An 18048-nucleotide genomic window follows, 5' to 3' on the forward strand; every position below is an offset into this window, starting at 1 on the left:
GCAGAAAAGGAGAGAGAGCGAGAAGACACCAGAAAGAGAGGGGTATATTAATTACCCCTTGTCACCTAACAAATCACCCCCAAATTGACTGTCTGACAGTTCCTGAGGTGGGAACCTCGGAGCTGCCCAGCGGGGTGGTCCTGGCCTGGCCCCTCAGGAGAGTGCAGTCAGGCTGTGGGCTGAGGCTGCAGGCGCCTGAAGGCTTGACTGGAGCTGCAAGGTCCACGTCCAAGCTCAACCACACGGCCTGGGCACCGGGCCTCAGCTCCTCCTCACATGGGCCTTTCTAGGGCTGCTTGAGTGTCCTCACAACATGGCTGCCAGCTCCCCCAGGGTGAGCCGTGCGGGGTGGAGGGTGGGGGAGAGAGATGTTTTGTGTGACCTAATCTCCAAAGTCACACACAGCCCAGCCAGCGTGGCTCCGTGGTTGAGCATCGACCTATGAACCAGGAGGTCACAATTCAATGGTTCGATTCCCGGTCGGGGCACATGCCCGGTTGTGGGCTCCATGCCCAGTAGAGGGCGTGCAGGAGGCAGCCCATCAGTGATCCTCTCTCCTCGTTGATGCTTCTCTCTCTCCCCCTCTCCCTTCCTCTCTGAAATCAATCAAAATATGTTTTTAAAAAAAGTCTCACACGCAATCCCTTCATGGGAAATGAGTCACTGAGTCCCGGCCACACTCAGAGGGGAGAGAGTGGGCTCCTCCTCTGGGAGGGAAGAGCCTAAAAATGTGTGGGCTTCTTTAGAGACCGTCACAGGTGGGGAGGGGAAGAGAGACAGAGCCAGGGGCAGGGACAGACCTTTCTAGGCCCCGGAGGTTGGTGAGACAGGTACTCAGAAACGCAGAAATGTGTCCGAGAGACAGAGGGCGCTGTGGAGACGGGAAAAGAGGCAAGACAAGGAAACAACGGTGATGATAACGCCAACAATAACAGCGAGGACCTATGTATCCCAGGCAAAACTCTGGGCATTGCTATGAGCCACTCAGGTAGTCCTCCCAGCTGCCCTATGAAACAGAGGCTGTTGTCCCATTTTACAGATGAGGAAACCAAGTCATGGGTGATCTGCCCGGTGACACTTAGGAAGTGGCGGAGCAGGGAAGAAAAACAGGAAAGACGGACGGAGAGAACACGATGGAGACATATGTGCAGAGAAGTGGGGAGAGTGGCAGGAAAAGACCCACAGAAGCACCCAGCTCTAAGGAGATGTTTCTCCACCAGAAAGAAATGGCAGCCGCCCTGACAGAGTTTCCCAGACCCCAGGGCTGGGCCACACACCCGGAGGCTTCATTTCAACCCTGAAAGCTGCCCTGTGAGGTGGGGCTAGTATTAGCCCCGTCGTTCAGACAGGACACTGAGGCCCGAGATGTAGCGGGTTGAATGGTCATACCCCCTCCCCCAGAAAGGTATGTCCACCTATAACCTTCGAATGGACCTTATTTGGCAAAATAAAAGGGTCTTTGCAGATGTAATTAAGTTAATGACCTTGAGATGAGAGCATCCTACATTATCCGGGTGGACCCTAAATCCAGTCACAAGGGTGCTCATAAGAGAAAGGCAGAGGGGGATTGAGACAGAGACAGGGGTGTGAAGACAGGTGGGGTGATGCGGCCACAAGCCAGGGACGCCAGGAGTCACCAGAAGCTGGAAGATGCGCGGAGGCCCATGGGGCCTTCGGACGGGCTGGGGCCCTGCCGACTCCTGGGCTTTGGACTTCTGGCCTCCAGACCTGTGAGAGAATAAACGTCTGCTATTTTAAGCAACACCGTTCGTGGTCATTTTTCACCGCAGCCGACCCCAGGAATGGGAGACAATAAGAAAAACATGGAATTTCTCAAAGGCAGAGACAATGAAGGAACCAGAGAGGAGAGGGAGAGACAGGTGAACTGACAGGGCAGGAAAAACAGGGTCTACCTACAATTCCCTCCCCCTCCAGGCTCCCTCCCCCTCTGGGCTCCCTCCCCCTCCGGGTTCCCTCCCCCTCCAGGCTCCCTCCCCCTCCAGGCTCCCTCCCCCCTCCAGGCTCCCTCCCCCCTCCAGGCTCCCTCCCCCTCCAGGCTCCCTCCCCCTCCAGGCTCCCTCCCACTCCAGGCTCCCTCGCCCTCCAGGCTCCCTCGCCCTCCAGGCTCCCTCCCCCTCCAGGACCCCTCCACAGACCAGAGTGGTCTTGATACATCTAGAGTTGAGCCTGCCTCCCCCTAGTCATAGCTGCCCCATAGCTCCCAGCACCTTGGACAAAGTTTCCACCCCTAAGCCTCTCTGGGCATGACCAAGTCCTCCTGCCCTTCACGGCCTGCCTCCGATGTCACCTGCTCTGAGGGGAGTTGCCTGACCTCCACGCTGGCTTCAAGGCCTTCCCTGGGCTCGTCAGTGAGCTGATCCACGTCAGTGACTGTCCATTTCACTTTCTCACACAGCGGACTCTGCCCTCCCCTGCTCAGACTTCCCATGGCTCCCCAGTGCCCCCGAGGAAAAGCCCAGGCCCCCAGCCTGGCCCTAGAGGCCCCTCCCCCCCATCTGGACACCCCCGGTTCCCAGCCTCGTCTCCCCTCTTTCGCCACACCAGGCCCTTTGGCCTCGGGACCTCTGCAGAAATGGTTGCCTCTCACTGCCCTTTCCGGTTCTCTGCTGGGCAAACGACTCTCAGGCGTGGCTGCGCCTGGGAGTCTGCTCTTGCAGGAAGCCACCGGCGATGCTGAGGTGGGCAGGGCCTCCTCGGAGCTCAGGCAGCCACCTGTGCCACCTCCGTTAGAGTGCAGACAGGCTGGGCTCGGTGCCCGAGGGAATGGCCAGGCCGGAAGTGGGTCCCAGATGTGGATTTCACGCCCATTCGTCTCGGGTGCTGGGAACAAAGTTTGGGTCATGAGGAACATATGGGGTTTGCCCGCTCCTCACTTTCATCTCCTACCTTCCCAGCCCCTGGGTGGGAGGCAGGAGGGCCAGGGCTGCTCAGGCCTGGGTGGTTCCCACAGCCCCTCTGGGCCTCTTCCACCCTCCTGCCTTCTCTCCTCCATCTATGTTCTAGCCCCCTGAGCTCTCCTGGGAGAGATGTGGCCACTGTGTGTTTAAATAATAACAACAAACTCAAATGGCTCTTACTCTGTACCAGGGGCACTGCTCTAAGCCCATGGTGTACACATATTAACTCATTTAACCCTCACAATATGCCCGCGGGTTACTCCCTATCATTATCATCATCATCCCCATTTTATAGATGAGCAAACTGAGAGATGGGATTGAACCCGGGCAGTCTGGCCCCAGAGGCTGTGATCTTTGTGAAAACGGGCCCTAGAGCAGGGCACCCACAGGCCTTCCTGCGATGGTGGAAATGGCCCGCATCGCTCTGACCAGCCCGCTAATCGCCAGCCACTTGGAATGTGGCGAATGCGACGGAGGAACTAAATTTTAAATTTTATTTCATTTTTTTTATTTTTAAAAATATATATTTTATTTATTTTTTTACAGAGAGGAAGGGAGAGGGACAGAGCGCTAGAAACATCAATGAAAGAGAAACACCGATCAGCTGCCTCCTGCACACCCCCCACTGGGCATGTGCCCGCAACCAAGGTACATGCCCTTGACCAGAATCGAACCCGGGACCCTTGAGTCCGCAGGCTGATGCTCTATTCACTGAGCCAAACCGGTTAGGGCTCATTTTAATTAAGTTAAATTGAAATGGGGCTACTGTATTGGACAGCTCAGCTCTAGACAACTAAGTTTGAGCGCCAGCTTCTTGCTGTGTGATGGTTGCTGACTCCTCACCTCTCTGAGCTGGTTGATTCATTGAAGAGGTGGTTACGAATTCTGGCCAAGGGAGTGGGGTGGGGGGAGGGGGAGATATCTGTAATGCTATCAATAATAAAAAATATATATATATATATATATATATATATATATATATATATATATAAAAAGAATTCTGGCCAAGCTTGGCCGGCGTGGCTCAGTGGTTGAGCATTGACTTATGGATTAGGAGGTTAAGGTTCAATTTCTGGTCAGGGTACATGCCGGGGTTGCGGGCCGGATCCCCAGTGTGAGGCGTGCCGATGGATGATTCTCTCTCATCATTGATGTTTCTATCCCTCTCTTCCTCTCCCTTCCTCTCTGAAATCAATAAAAATATATACTTAAAAAAATAATTCTGGCCAAACACACCAGGGTTTGAATCCCTGCCCTCATCTCAAGGTGGAGTCCTCCTGGGTACCTCAATTTCTTCATCTGTATCATGTGAATAATAATAAGACCTGCCTATTTATTCAACAAATATTTATTACCTATTATGTTCTAGGCTCTATGGTAACAGCACGGAACAAAACAGACCGAATCCAAGGTTAGGGCAGCAGAAGATGCGATGGAATGTCACGGCCAGACATCAACTACTTCCAATCTTAGCCTCTCTTTTCCTGCAAACGCCAAAACTGTTCTGCCTAGCACCCCATGATGTGGTAGTATGTTCTGGGTTCTGATTGGTTGAGGGTCTGACATAAACCCGGTACCCTAATTTTTTCCAAATATCCTTTCTTTTCTCTTTCCTTGTTATCAAAACAGCCTATTTAGCTGGGTCCACGAGAGCCCAGCGTTGAAGGCTATGTTTCCATCCTCTCTTGCAGCTAGGTCTGGTCATGTGACTAACTTCCGGACAATGAGAACAGAGGGATCGTGTAGCTGCTTTTGGAAAACATCCTTATAAATCAGCTGTGTGGGCCTTTTTGCCTTTTTCTTTTCCTTCCTTCTGCTGCATGGATACAGACACGATGGCTGGAGCACCATCTGCCATCGTGGGCCACGAGGACAGGGACCATTCTGAAGGTGGTGGAGAGGAGAGCTGGTAAGTTCTTGGTGGCTTGACTCTCTCCAAACCTCTACCATGTAAGAGAGAAATAAATTTCCGTCTTGTTTAAGCCACAGTTGCTTGGGGTTTACTATGACTCCTAACACTACAGGTGTTTGAGGCATCACTTCAGGTTCAGTTGGGTTGCAAGTTAGACCATTCATTGATGTTTTTCAATAGTATTTATTGAGCATATACCGTGTGTCATGCATATGCCATGTGTCATGCACCTTTCCAGATACCAGGGATACAGCCATGAACAAAGCAAAACCCCTGCTCCCATGAAGTTCACATTCTAGTGCAGGCGTCCTCAAACTACGGCCCGCGGGCCACATGCGGGTGTTTTTGCCATTTTGTTTTTTTACTTCAAAATAAGATATGTGCAGTGTGCATAGGAATTTGTTCATAGTTTTTTTTAAATTTGCCAAAACCGGTTTGGCTCAATGGATAGAGCGTCGGCCTGCGGACTGCAAGGTCCCGGGTTCGATTCCAGTCAAGGGCATGTACCTTGGTTGTGGGCACATCCCCGGTAGGGGGTGTGCAGGAGGCAGCTGATCGATGTTTCTCTCTCATCGATGTTTCTAACTGTCTATCCCTCTCCCTTCCTCTCTGTAAAAAAATCAATAAAATATAAATAAATAAACTATAGTCTTGCCCTCCAACAGTCTGAGGGACAGTGAACTGGCCCCCTGTTTAAAAAGTTTGAGGACCCCTGTTCTAGTGGAAGAGATGGAGAAATGGTTAAAAAAAGACAACTATCCTATATAACAAAATGCTGATGTGCAAATCGACTGAATGGCAGAATGACTGGTCGCTATGATGCGCACTGACCACCAGGGGGCAGATGCTCAACATAGGAGCTGCCCCCTGCTGGTAAGTGCACTCCCACAGTGCCGCTCAGCCAGAAGCCGGGCTCATGGCTGGTGAGCCCAGAGTCAGTGGCGGGAGCCTCTCCTGCCTCCCCTGCAGTGCTAATGATGTCCGACTGCCAATTTAGGCCTGCAGGGAGCGGGCCTAAGCTGTCAGTTGGACATCCCCTGAGGGCTCCTGGACTGCAAGAGGGCCCAGGCTGGGCTGAGGGACCACGCTCCCCCCATCCCCAAGTGCACGGATTTTGTGCACTGAGCCTCTAGTTTAATATATCAGCTGGTGATAAGTGCTAAAAGAAAGCAGGACAAAGGAATGAGGATGATTTAGTTAAGGGGGTCAGGGTAGGTGTCTCTGATGCTGTGAAATTTGAGCAGAGTCATGTAGTGGAAAATTCTAGTGTTCACCCATACCCAGTTGTGGTGACAAAATATGGCCTCCAAAGATGTCCACACTCTAATTGCTGGAACTGGTGAATGTGTCACCTTACATGGGAAAAGGGACTTTGCAGAAGTGATGGAGATGAAGGATCTTGAGACGGGGAGATTGTTCTGGATGATCGGGGTGGGTCCCATCTAATCACGTGGGTCTTTGAAAGCAGAGACCCTTTCCCAGCTGTGGTCAGGAAAAGATGTGCGGACAGGCTGTGTCATCCTGAAGGGTGTTTGCTGGTTTCCTTCCGAAGGAGCTGCATTTAATACCTGTCTTTGCGGGTGACACTCATCATGATCTCCCCTGCTCAAACTGATCGTCACTGAGCCTGGGTGCAACGAATAATTCAGAAAGGATATTCAAGTAGAATCTGCAGACGTCTCGTGATTGTTTCTGGTATTACGTTCCTCATCGTTCATAACCTGATGGCCATTTATGACAGATACTGGGAGTCACAAGATGTCGCCACGATCCAACTAGAATTACCGAGGTGTCTCATGAACAGAAGGAGAAACGGAAGGACACCTAGTCAGGATGATCTTAAATTAAACCTGGATGCCTTTGGGCCTTTTAAAAAATATATATATTTTTATTGATTTTAGAGAGGAAGGGAGAGGGATAGAGAGATAGAAACATCAATGAGAGAGAATCATTGATCAGCTGCCTCCTGCACGCCCCCCCACTGGGGATCGAGCCTGCAACCCAGGCACATGCCCTTGGCCAGAATCCAACCTGGGGCCCTTCAGTCCGTAGACCAATGATCTGTCCACTGAGCCAAACTGGCTAGGGCCCCTTGGGCCTTTTTAAAGTCTCTTGAGCATTTTTAAATAGAAATAAATTTGGGCTTAAAAAAAAAAACGAAAGGAAGGAAGGAAGGAAGGAAGGAAGGAAGGAAGGAAGGAAGGGAGAAAGATGTGAGGACAAAGAAGAGCTCTCTCTTTCTGGGCACATAAGAGAATTCTACTTCCTCATGTTCATGCAATTGGATGGAACCATGTGATTAATTGTGACCAATGAGCTGTGAGTGGAAGGGCCAGAGTCATTCCTGGGCCCAAACATTTATTTCTATTTTATTTTAATATGTTTTTATTGATTTTAGAGAGAGAGGAAGGGAGAGGGAGAGAGATAGAAACATCAATCTGCTGCCTCCTGCACACTTCCTACTGCGGATCAAGCCTGAAACCCAGGCACGTGCCCTGGACCAGGAATCAAACCAGCGACCTCTTGGTGCACAGAACGACATTCAATCCACTGAGCCATTGGGGCCGGGCAAAACATTTATTTCTTGTGTGGGACCATTCGGGGCTCTCTCTCTCTCTCTCTCCCTGTCACAGTAATCAGGGATGCCATGGGTTGTAGTGACAAGAGTAGGTGCCTATCAGCCTGGGTCCTTGAATGACTGTGGAAAATTGCCCCTTGCTAACGTGCATGAGACATATACATGAGCAAGAAATCAACTTTTATTGTGTCAAGCCAACAGAGTTAGCCTAACCTGACTAATGGAGGGCTTCAATGAAGTATGGGAACTAGCTTATTGTTATATGAGGCAGTGCATCTCAGGAAGAGAGAACAAGTGCAAAGGTCCTGGGGCAGAATGTGCTTAATTTTTTAAAACAACAGGAAGGAGGCCAGTGTGGCTACTGGGGTGTAAATGAAGGGAAATGTAAGAGGTAAGGTCAGTTATGTGGTGGGAATAGACCATGGAGGGCCTTGTAGGGCAGGGCAAGCATTTTTTATTTTATTCTGAAAGAGATGGGAAGCCATTCAAGAGTTTTGAGCATAATAGTGGCATGATCTGACTTGGATTTAAAAAAAAATATTTTTTATTGATTTCAGAGAGGAAGAGAGAGGGAGAGAAAGTTAGAAACATCAATGATGAGAGAAAATCATTGATTGGCTGCCTCCTGCACGCCCTCTACTGGGGATTGAGCCCCCAACCCAGGAATCAGAATCGAACCCGGGACCTTTCAGTTCGTAGGCCGACGCTCTGTCCACTGAGCCAAACCAGCTAGGGCCTGACTTGGATTTTAAAGCCATCACTCTGGCTTCTGTGTGAAGAAGGCACAGGGGAGACCAGTGTGGAAACCACGGTAATAATTCAGGCGAGCAGTGGTAGTTGGTAACTTGGACCAAGGTGGTAGCAGTGAAGATGGTAAAAATGGTTGAATCTGAGCATATTTAGTAGATAGTATTACAGGACTTGCTGATGGACTGCATATGAGGGTAGAGTGGTGGGGTGAATGCCCAATTGAACTGGCTTCAAGAGAGGATGAAAAGGACAAAGATAAGGAATATAGCATTTTTCTGGAACAGAGAACTGTTCTTAGGAACTGCCAGAGACTTCTAACTCCTGCTTCAGAGATGCCCCCACCTCGATCCAGCTGGAGGCCAGATGCAAGCTCGTGTCCTCCTGGAGGCTGTGTCCTGCCCTTTTCAGTCTCGTCAGGAGCATACCCTGAACATTATTGCTGGAGGAGCCAATCTCTCTATAACGCTATGGCCCACCCTAGCTCCCCATTGGCTGAGAGGCCACTTTCTCTCAAGGAAGGAACAGCGTTGCTCCTAAGCCCAAATGGACTTCAAGTCATCTCCCTTCTTCTGAGACTTCCTCAAAGCACTCTCTTAGTGACTTTCCTGCAAAGGTCACCCAAACTGAAATTGTGTTGTTGATTTTAAGTGCAGGGGGCAGAGGTCAGGGTGGCAAAGAAGCTCCATGACAACTTTCCATTCCATCGTATTTACTGTGTCCAGCCCTTTTAACTCCATCCCTCTGGCCTGTAGGTACCCAGTTGTTGGGTAGGATGGAATTCTGCTTAGCACCAAGTGATGTCATACTACTCTGTGGCTTGCAATTGGCTATTCTCGGGAAAGGGCTTAGGCTATGCTTCCAGACTAGGTGGACCCCACTCAGAACCACTGTCGGATATTTATTCAAAGTCTTTTTACTCCCTTCTCAGAAACCATCCTGAGGTCCTTCTGGAATGGAAAGTTCCTAAATCTGGAACTTTCTGGAAATCTGGCACTGCTATCCTGAAAAGGCATATTCCCGCCTTTTCCAGCCACTGTCCCCACCCCCTCGCTTTCACCCAATCATTAGGCAACACAATCTGCCTAGCACTTAGTGACGTCACACCATCTCTTCCATTGGATTGGCCATTTTCTCAGGGAGCGGTAGCCATCTATGGGCTCCGCCGATTTACTCGAGGCCTTCTTCATTTGCCCCTCAGAAACCCTCCCGGCACAGATCAGGGGCCTGTAGCCAAAATCCCTCAAGACTTAAGACTTTATTGAGGAGACTAGTTTCACAGGACTCGGGCCAGATGTCCAGCCAGAGAACCCAAGGTCCCGTTTGCAGTTTGCCGCCTTTGGTTAAGAGGCCTCCCCGCCTGCACGGTGCTGGCGCAGGCCAGTGACGTCAGGGGCACCGCGAGGTCTGATTGGCTCAGGGACGCGCCGTCGAGGTAAAAGGCTCGGCTTGTGGGCTCCTCCGAGCGCGTTGGTTGGCTTTCGAGGCCGCCCCGCGCCCGGGCGCTAGGCCGGGGTCGGAGGCTGCAGGGCGCGGCAGCCGCCCGCTCGCTCCTCCCGCTGCAGCCGCCGCAGCGGCCTGGCCCAGCGCGGCCTCCAGGGAAGTGCGAGGCCGTGGCGGTCGAGGACCAGGCGCGCGGGGTCGGGGCCGCCCGCCGCGCTGCCCAGCACCAGGTAGTGGGAGCCGGGCTGCAGGCGGAGGCAGCCGCAGGCCAGGTCGGCGCCGGGCACCCAGGCCTCCTGGCCGCCGCGGCGCACGGGCCGCGCTCGCTGCCTGTACACGGCCAGCACGTGCAGGGCCAGCCGCTGCCAGGCCTGGCCTGCCGCCTCCGCCGCCAGCACCTGCGCGTGGAGGACTGAGGGGAGGAGAGAGGTCAGGCCTGCGTGGTGGGGAGCCTCCAGGGTCCCCAGGGTCAGTTCTGATGGGGAGGGGCTGGGACCTGAGGGTGGGCTTCTGGGATCATATCAGGAAGGGTGAGTCCCTGTGGGTGGGGGGCTGAGGCTCAGACAGGGGACCCTGAAGGGAGGTCTGTGAAAATGACACTTATAATATTTGCATCATGCGGTTTAAATGAAACCTAGCGGGTCTCAGGTGGGCAAGACAAGGCAAGGGCCCCGTCCATTCAACCAGTTCCCCTTTCTCCTTCCGCCCCCGAGGAGGCCACCTCCCTCTCTCAGACATGGCCGGCTGAAAGAGATAGTGAACCAGGACAAGGCCAGGCACAGAGGGAAAGAGGAGGCATAGTGGGGGAGGGAACACTCCCTTCCACTGCCCCCACCCCCCAATCGTCTTCTGTCCATTAGGTCCTATAGCAGGAAGGGCGCTTTAGAGCCTGACACCCTTCCCACGGAGGATGAGAAAAAGGCCAGGGGAGGGGCTGGCGTGTCCTCCGGGCACCTCTGCAGCTGCAGGCCCGTTTCTCGCCATCACTCACCGTAGTCCTGCTGGCAGTACCTCCGAAGGCTCATGTGTACCCTGGTGTCCGAGACATTGCAGTAGTTGTGACACTGAGGGTCTGGGGAGGGTCAGGCTGTCTGCAGTGGGCTCCTGAGGCCGGGACCACAGCGTTCTGTCCCTGCCCAGCCCCGCACTCCATCTTGATGGGCAGCTGGGGTGCTCAGACCCTGGGACGGAGCTCAATGGGCCACCCCCGTATTCCCACCGGGGAGCCCCACCAGCCCATCCCCAGTGCCTCTTGCTGGTGGGGATCTCCACACCAGCCCGTCTTACCGGAGCTGTAAGCACTAGAGGTGGTCGCCAGGGTGGTTGTTGCCTCTGGGATTCCTATGAGAGACCGGAGGAGAAATGTAACCTTAGTTCCTGCCCCCCTTCTCCCCCCCCCCCCCCCAGGAATCCAGCTGTCCATCTGTTCTCTTCAGGCATAAGAGGGCAAGCGCCCTTTGCCCTTCTCTCCAGCCCTGAGTCCAGTCCCCAGCCCCTTCTTCCTCAGACCCAGGAATCTGCACCCCCAGCCCCGCCTCCCTCCGATGGAGGAGTCCAGGCCCCCAGCCTTTTCCTCTCCGAGACTGAGACTGACCGAGGAGACTGGACTTTCAGTCCCCACTTCCCCTGAAGCCAGCGTCCGGCCTCCTGCCTCTCGCTCCCATCCCGGAACCCAGCCCTCGTCATACTTGTCCACGGGACATCTGTGGTGTCTCATTCCAACCCCACGCAGGACGGTGGCCCCTCAGGACTCACGCTGGCAGGGCATCCTGGGGGAGCGACTCTGCTGGTAGCCGGGGCCACAGCGGCTGCACGTCAGGCCGGTGACCCCTATCTTGCAGGGGCATTGCCCGCTGGTCTGGTTGCAGGTGCCACCTGTCGCCCCAATAGGGTGGCACTGGCAGGCTGTATGAAGAGAGGATCTAGGGTGGGGGTGTCTGGGCCCTAGAGGCTCCCTCTCCGTTCCCTAGCCCCTCCTGCCTCAGACCCACCTCGGCGGGACTTCGGCCCGCACTCACCCCTGCAGGCCTTGCGGCTGGTGATAGGCTGGCTGGGGTCCCTCCAGAACCCCGGCTGGCAGTAGTGGCAGTGCCGCCCCGCTGTGTGGTGGCGGCATCGCTCGCAGACACCGCCACTGCGGCCTCCCGACAGCCTGAACAGCTCCGCGTTGAACCTGCAGCGGCGGGCGTGCTGGTTGCAGGAACAGGCTGGGAGCGAGACGGGGGCCCATCAGACCCGGGCTTTCTGTTCCCCGTCCCCAGTGTTCTCCCACCGCCCTCAGGAAATCCACTGAGGATTCAACGGAAAAGAGACTGCCTGGGGGTGCCGGGTTAAGCCTGGGTCTCAGAACCTCTTTAGTCTCGTCTTTAAAATGGGGGCACGGGAGCCGGGTAAGCCCAAGGGGACTGATGAACCCCGATGGTGTGAAACCAGGGGGCTTAAAGAGTGGGCGCTCTGGGCGTGGGCTACGGAGTCAGACCCGACGTGTTCATGTCCCACCGTGTTCCTTGGGCGTATGACTTCTCCTTTTGGTAGCTCAGCTTCCTTTGCTGTGAAATGACACAATATCTGCTCCATGCGGTTTAAATGAAACCTAATCGATAGAAAGCGCTCAACGCAGGGCCTGACACACCGCATGTACCTGCCCGTTTGGAACTTCCGCGCGCCAGGTGCCCGGGGCTGAGTGCCTGGTGTGTGGCATTCTCGCAGCAGCTCTGTGAGGCCGGCACCATCCTCACCCCCATTTTACAGATGTGAAAACTGAGGCACAGAGAGGTGAAGGCACCTGCCCAAGGTACCTCAGCTAAGGGGCGTTCAGGGGCAGGATTGGAACCCAGGCCTTCGGGCTCCAGAGCCTGCGCTCTCACATAGTTCACAGGATTCTGTGAGGACTGTGGGCATTGTCCTGGGACAGTGGTCGGCAAACCGCGGCTCGAGAGCCACATGCGGCTCTTGGGCCCCTTGAGTATGGCTCTTCCACAAAATACCACGGCCTGGGCGAGTCTGTTTTGAAGAAGTGGCGTTAGAAGAAGTTCAAGTTTAAAAAATTTGGCTCTCCAGAGAAATTTCCATCGTTGTCCTGTTGCTATTTGGCTCTGTGGACTAATGAGTTTGCCGACCACTGTCCTGGGAGCACTGATCCGGTGTCCTAAGGCAGAGGCTCTCACATCTTACTGTTTATCAGAATTCCCCGGGCGAAACGCTGAAAAAGAACAACCCAGATTCCACCCGCAGGGCTTCTGCTGGGCCCAGGGATCTGTATTTATAGCAAGCGTCCCAAAGTGAGATGCTGAGGTGGGGGGTCCATGGGCCACTCCTCGGAGAGATGGAAGGAGCTGTGGGCTCCACGAGGTTTGAGAGGCTGGACTGGCAAGTCCCGAGACCCGGAGGAATAGAGGGAAGGTCATCAGGGAGCCGGGGTGTCGGTGTGTTCTTGGGAAAATGACTCTGCCCCCCTGAGCCTTGGTTTCCGCCCTGTTCCGTGGGGATCTCACTTAGTAATCGGGGAATTAGTGATGACCTTTGGATTCTTTCTGACGGGAGGGTGATCACATCCCCTCACTCCCCTCTGGAGAACTCAGGTGGGGAAGGGGTTCGGGCCACCACTTCCCGAAAGCCTGCAGCTTCACCACAGGGGCTGGTCTCATCCTGTCTCCTAACCCTTCTCCATCACAGCAGATGGTTTCGTACTGAGGTTCAGAGGGAGGTGCCCAGCTCAGCCTGGTGTGTGTGTGTGTGTGGGGGGGGGTGATTCGCAGAGGGACAGCCTCTCCCCTGCTCCCAGGTTCTTCCCAGGCCCAGGATGAACCCCGCTGCACCCCCAGGCCATGTGAGTCTCCCCTCCCTCCCTCAGATCTGGCTGGTGGGAAAGGATCAACTGAACATGGAGGCCCTGAGATGTTGGGGGCAGGGGATCAAGCAGGACCCCAGTTAGGATGAGGATAGAGTGGGGAGCTGAGGACAATGGATGGTCTGTAAGTCAGTCATTGCAAGAAGAAATAGAGGGTGAAAGGGCAAAGAACGTGGGAGGCAGAGGGAGGGGGGTCCAGGGAACTGGGGTGCGTGTGTCTGTGTGTGTTTGTGTCTGTGTGTGTGTGTGTGTGTCTCAGTGGAGTGGGGCCACCTCCCAGGGCCTGGTAACAAGCACTCAGACCAGCTAGCAAGCGGCTGCCAGCTGAGGTGGGAGGAGCAGGGGGCTGTCTCTGAGGAGGGGGTTCTGCAGGGAAGGGCGGGGCCCAGACTCAGAGCTGCCGTCTGGGAGCACCATGGCGGGAGGAGGCGCCCGCCTGGGCCTGCAGTGGTGGGGGGGGGCAGAGGGGGGCGCTGGGGGCGGCCCTTGCTGGCAGTGAGTCTCAGGGCCAGTGATGGATGCGGGCCGGGCCTCGCCTCCGTATCTGGGGGATGGCAACATTGGCAGAGACCCCACAACCTCTTCCTTTGTGCCAGGTACCCCATGAGGCTTTACTCCAAGGCAGGGGTGGGACCCTTTTTCTGCCAGGGCCGTTTGGATATTTATAACATCATTCTCGGGCCATACGATATTATCAACCTAAAAATCAGCCTGCTATCGTTGGTCAAACATTTAATTAATGCACCCCTAAGGCCTTGGCAGGGCCAGGCCACATGATTTCTCAGGCCTTACAAGGCCCGAGGGCCGACATTCCCCACCCCTGCTCTAAGGACTTCCTGTATATTAATGAGCTCATCCAAGTTTCACTGCCGCCCATAAAGGAAATACTGTTCCTGCCCCCGCTTTACAGGCGGGGAAACGGAGGCAGAGAGAGGTTAGGTCACTTGCGAGGGTCACACCGGAGGAGCCGGAATGCGAGCCCGGGCAGGGAGTCCTGTCTGCAGACGGGAGCTTGGCAGGGACAAGCCAAGGCCCCCAGCCCAGCTTCTGGCCCAGCCACTTACTGGCTGTGTGTCCTTGCGCAAGGGACCTCCCAGCTCTAGCCTCAGTCTCCCCGTCTGTAAGATGGGCCTGATGACAGTGCCCGCCTGGGACGTAGCAGGTGGTGGCTGCACAATGAATGGGTCAGGAAAGGGCCCGTGCCCCGTGCCTATAACCTGGCAATCAGAGCCCCTGCAGCAAGCCAGGCCCTGGGCTGGGTGCTGGAAAGATGTTATTCGTGTCATTGTCATTGTGATCGAGTGTGAGGGAGAGCAGGCGCCCCCTAATGGGCAGGTAGGCAGCTGGAAGTCCGGGGCAGCAGAGAAGCGGGGCAGGCAGTGGGAGGCTGTGGGGGAGGTGAAGGGGGGACCCCCAGCTGGAGAACAGCGAGGGGAGAAGCAAGGAGCAGCAGCTCTGGGGTGGGAGAGCATCCTGCCCCTTAGGGACAAGGGACGGTGGGCCCGGTGGGGGGTGAGGTTGGGGAGAGCAGGGCCCAGGACTCACGTAGGCAAGGGTGGGGGTGCCAGGGTGTGGCAGGCCGCCAGGGCCAGTCTCGGTGGGATGGGCGGCAGCTCTCGCACCCCGGGCCGGTGGTGTGGTGGCGGCAGCGGCAGCGGGGGGGCCGGGCACGGGCAGCGCAGCGGGCGGCGTGGCCGTGGCACTGGCAGCGTCCTCTCACTCCAGCCGCCGCCAGCCCGGCCCGGCCCCCAAACTCCACTCGGAGGTGACTGGCCACCACGCTGGCCTTAGAGCCCGGTGGGGCGCGGAAGGTCACCTTTTCGGGGCCCCCCAAGGCGCCAGGCCAGGCGGGTCTGCGCCACAGCGATCTCCAGGGGCCTCCCGTGGCCCAGGCGGCCGACAGGACCAGGGCGGGGGGTCCCGGGGTGCAGAAGCGCAGGCTGACGGACGCCAGGAGGAAGGAGCCGCCCAGGGCCAGGGTCAGACTGCCATTGCAGGGGGCCCTGCCGCCCCCCTCGGCCCCTGCGGAGAGGGCGCAGGCCTGGGGACAGGAGGCCGCCACGCCAGCCAGCTGGGTCACGGGTGGGAGGCAGAAGCGGGGGCGGCCCCCCGGGTGGTAGCATGGGTCTGAGGTGGCCTGGCTCAGGAGGAGCAAGAGGGCGAAGGTCACGGACATGGTCTCAGCAGGGCCAGTACCTGGAAGGACAGGAGGGGCCAGGCTGAGAGCCTCGGGCTGTCCTCAAGTGTCAGCCTCCCGGCTCCCTCAGGCCCCCGAGACCCCAGCATTCCACCCCGCCCCGCCCGGGCCCCTCCCGGCTGCCTCGAAGCGAGGAAAATAGTTCCATCTGGGGAGAATTACTGTTTACACAACCCAAAGGGGAAAGAACGCAAGCAAAATCGAGAATTTTGCCTGAACTAATCCGTAGCTTAACACCCCAGAGAGATCTGTCAGTGTCGGGGGGCAGGGGCCCTGGGGAGAGGGCACGGGGGGAGGGGGTGCAGGTGGCGAGCCTGAGGGAGGGCATCGGATCAGGGTAGTGGGTCGGAGCTGGGCAGGGGAGGGGGGTTTAGAAATGGATGAAGCTCCAAGACAAAGGGCTAGACTAGGGGCCGGAGGCACAGCCGCCGAGACAGACAGGAGGGGAGAGCAAGCCCAGGGGAAGGGCCGAGGGGAGGCGGGGAGGCCCGGGCAGGGCGGCCGGGCACCCAGTGTCCACAGGGAGTCCACGGGGAGTCGGGCAGGGCCCCGGGCGCCTAAGGGTTGGGGCAGACCGGCGGGCGGGCTGCGGCTGAGGCATCTGGGATCAGAGCACAGACAGCCCCGCAGGCCCGGCCAGGCCTGGCGGTGGGAAGGGGAGGAGGGAAGGTGCGGGCGGGCGGGCGATCAGAAGCTGGAGGCCAGGCCCCGGCCCACGGGGATCAGAGTGAGCCCCTTTCCCACGTGGAGCCCTAACCTTGTTCTCCACACCCGGGGCACGGAGGGGATTATCGCCAAACCACTGCGCCTCCCCGCCACCCACCCCCAGCCGCCACGGCCTTAACCCTTTCCCCCCTTGGTGCAAAGCCCAGAGAACCGTGCTGAGGGGGAGGACAGACGGGGGTGGGGGGCTGGGAAGCGGGTGCGGAGCCCCGTGGGGCAGGGAAGGCAGATGGTAGCTTCCCCCAGGACTCCTGGTGGGGGGGCCCTGGGCTTGGGGTCTGAGGACTTTCCCATCAGCTCAGCCTGCAGTCTGCCGTCTTAGGCCTCAGGGTCCAGGCCTCTGAGCCCCCACGTTCAACACGGATCCTAAGGTCCCCAGAGCAGATGGGGGAACAGACGTTGGGGTGGTGTGTGTCGAGGGAGGAGAGAGAGCGGCAGGGCAGGGCCGGGGTGTCCAAGGGGCCACAAGTCCAGACCTCAGGATGGCAGAGCTAGGAAGGACTTGGCGCTGGAATGCCCCCCTCCCCCCCCAGGGCCGCAGCCCCTAATGAGGCTCACTCAGGTCTGGGGTCCTGGAGCCTTTCTGGGCCCCACTGCCCAGTGCCCTGGCTCTGAATCGGGGCCCAGGCTGGGAGTCTGTGGGGCACCTGGGGGTGCAGCTGGGGTTCCAGCCTCCCTCAGCCTGATCTCAGTCTCCAGTGTCCCCAGGGCTGTCGCCGCGTGCAGAGACGGCCCCCTGCCCCCCCCCCCCCATGACGGGCACCACCCTCCGCCCTTCAGAGGAGCCTGGCGCCATTTTGCGCTCGGGCGGCCGGCATCTGGCATCTGCCCGGGGCCCCTGGGCACCAGTGCGTGAAGGGCCTGGCCCCACACCCTCCCGCTCCCCTCCCCTGCCCGGGTGGTTCGGGCCGGGCCCCTTTCTGGCCCTGAGCACCGTGGGCAACCAGACCGTGAGTCCCCTGTGCTCCTGAGGGACCGGAGGCCACCCCTGCCCACTGGGGACCCGGATGGCCAGCCCCTACCCTCTGGGAGCTGGAGCGCACCCCCAACCCCTTTAAGGAACAGAATCTGGTTGTGCTCCCACCAGACCCAGAGCCAGGGACCCGGACCCGGGGCAGCGTGGAGGGTCCATCTGGGCCTCAGGCTCCTTCCCCCCCTGGCCCCCCCACCCCCCCCGGCTGTTTTGCAAGCACCCCGCCCTTCACCCCTGACGCGGGTCAAACCTGCGCCCAGGAAGAGAGCGTCCTCCTCACCGGTCTTCCCGCCGCAGCGTGGCCGCCGGGTGGGCCCTCGGGAGTGAGTGCCGAGTGGCTGTTCTCAGGCCCCCGGCTAGTGGGGGTTCTGGGCGGGAGCTCAGAGCTGAGCTGCAGAATCCAACACCACCACCACCCCCCCTGCCCCATCCCCTCACCAGCCGCGGCCTCCCTCTCCCCGCAGGGACCCCTGCCAGCCGCGCCACCCGCCTGGGACCTGCGAGCTGTGCCCCAGGGGCCCGAGGCTGGGCGCCCCGCGCGGGCCGGCCGAGGAGGGGGCTCCAGGCAGGTAGGATGGGCCGGGCCAGGGCCAGATGGCTTCCGGGGTCTGGGGTCCCCGCTGCACGCACACTCGCCCCCTGGAACCGCCGGCGGCTCAGCCCCACCATGCGGTGCTGTGGGCCAGGGCCCCTCACCCCGAGGTGGG

General features: G+C 57.5%; 1 protein-coding gene across 1 annotated transcript; it reads right to left on the minus strand.

Moving 5' to 3' along the window:
- Window positions 1-9498: 9498 nt before the first annotated feature.
- On the minus strand, window positions 9499-15624 carry NTN5 (netrin 5). The gene is given in 6 exon segments (XM_054711141.1): window positions 9499-10010; window positions 10590-10670; window positions 10886-10939; window positions 11354-11503; window positions 11617-11805; window positions 14994-15624. Coding segments are annotated over 6 exon segments (1617 nt in total).
- Between the last annotated feature and the right edge of the window lie 2424 nt (window positions 15625-18048).

The sequence above is a fragment of the Eptesicus fuscus genome, chromosome 21 (genome assembly GCF_027574615.1).
Source record: "Eptesicus fuscus isolate TK198812 chromosome 21, DD_ASM_mEF_20220401, whole genome shotgun sequence".
Lineage (NCBI taxonomy): Eukaryota > Metazoa > Chordata > Mammalia > Chiroptera > Vespertilionidae > Eptesicus > Eptesicus fuscus.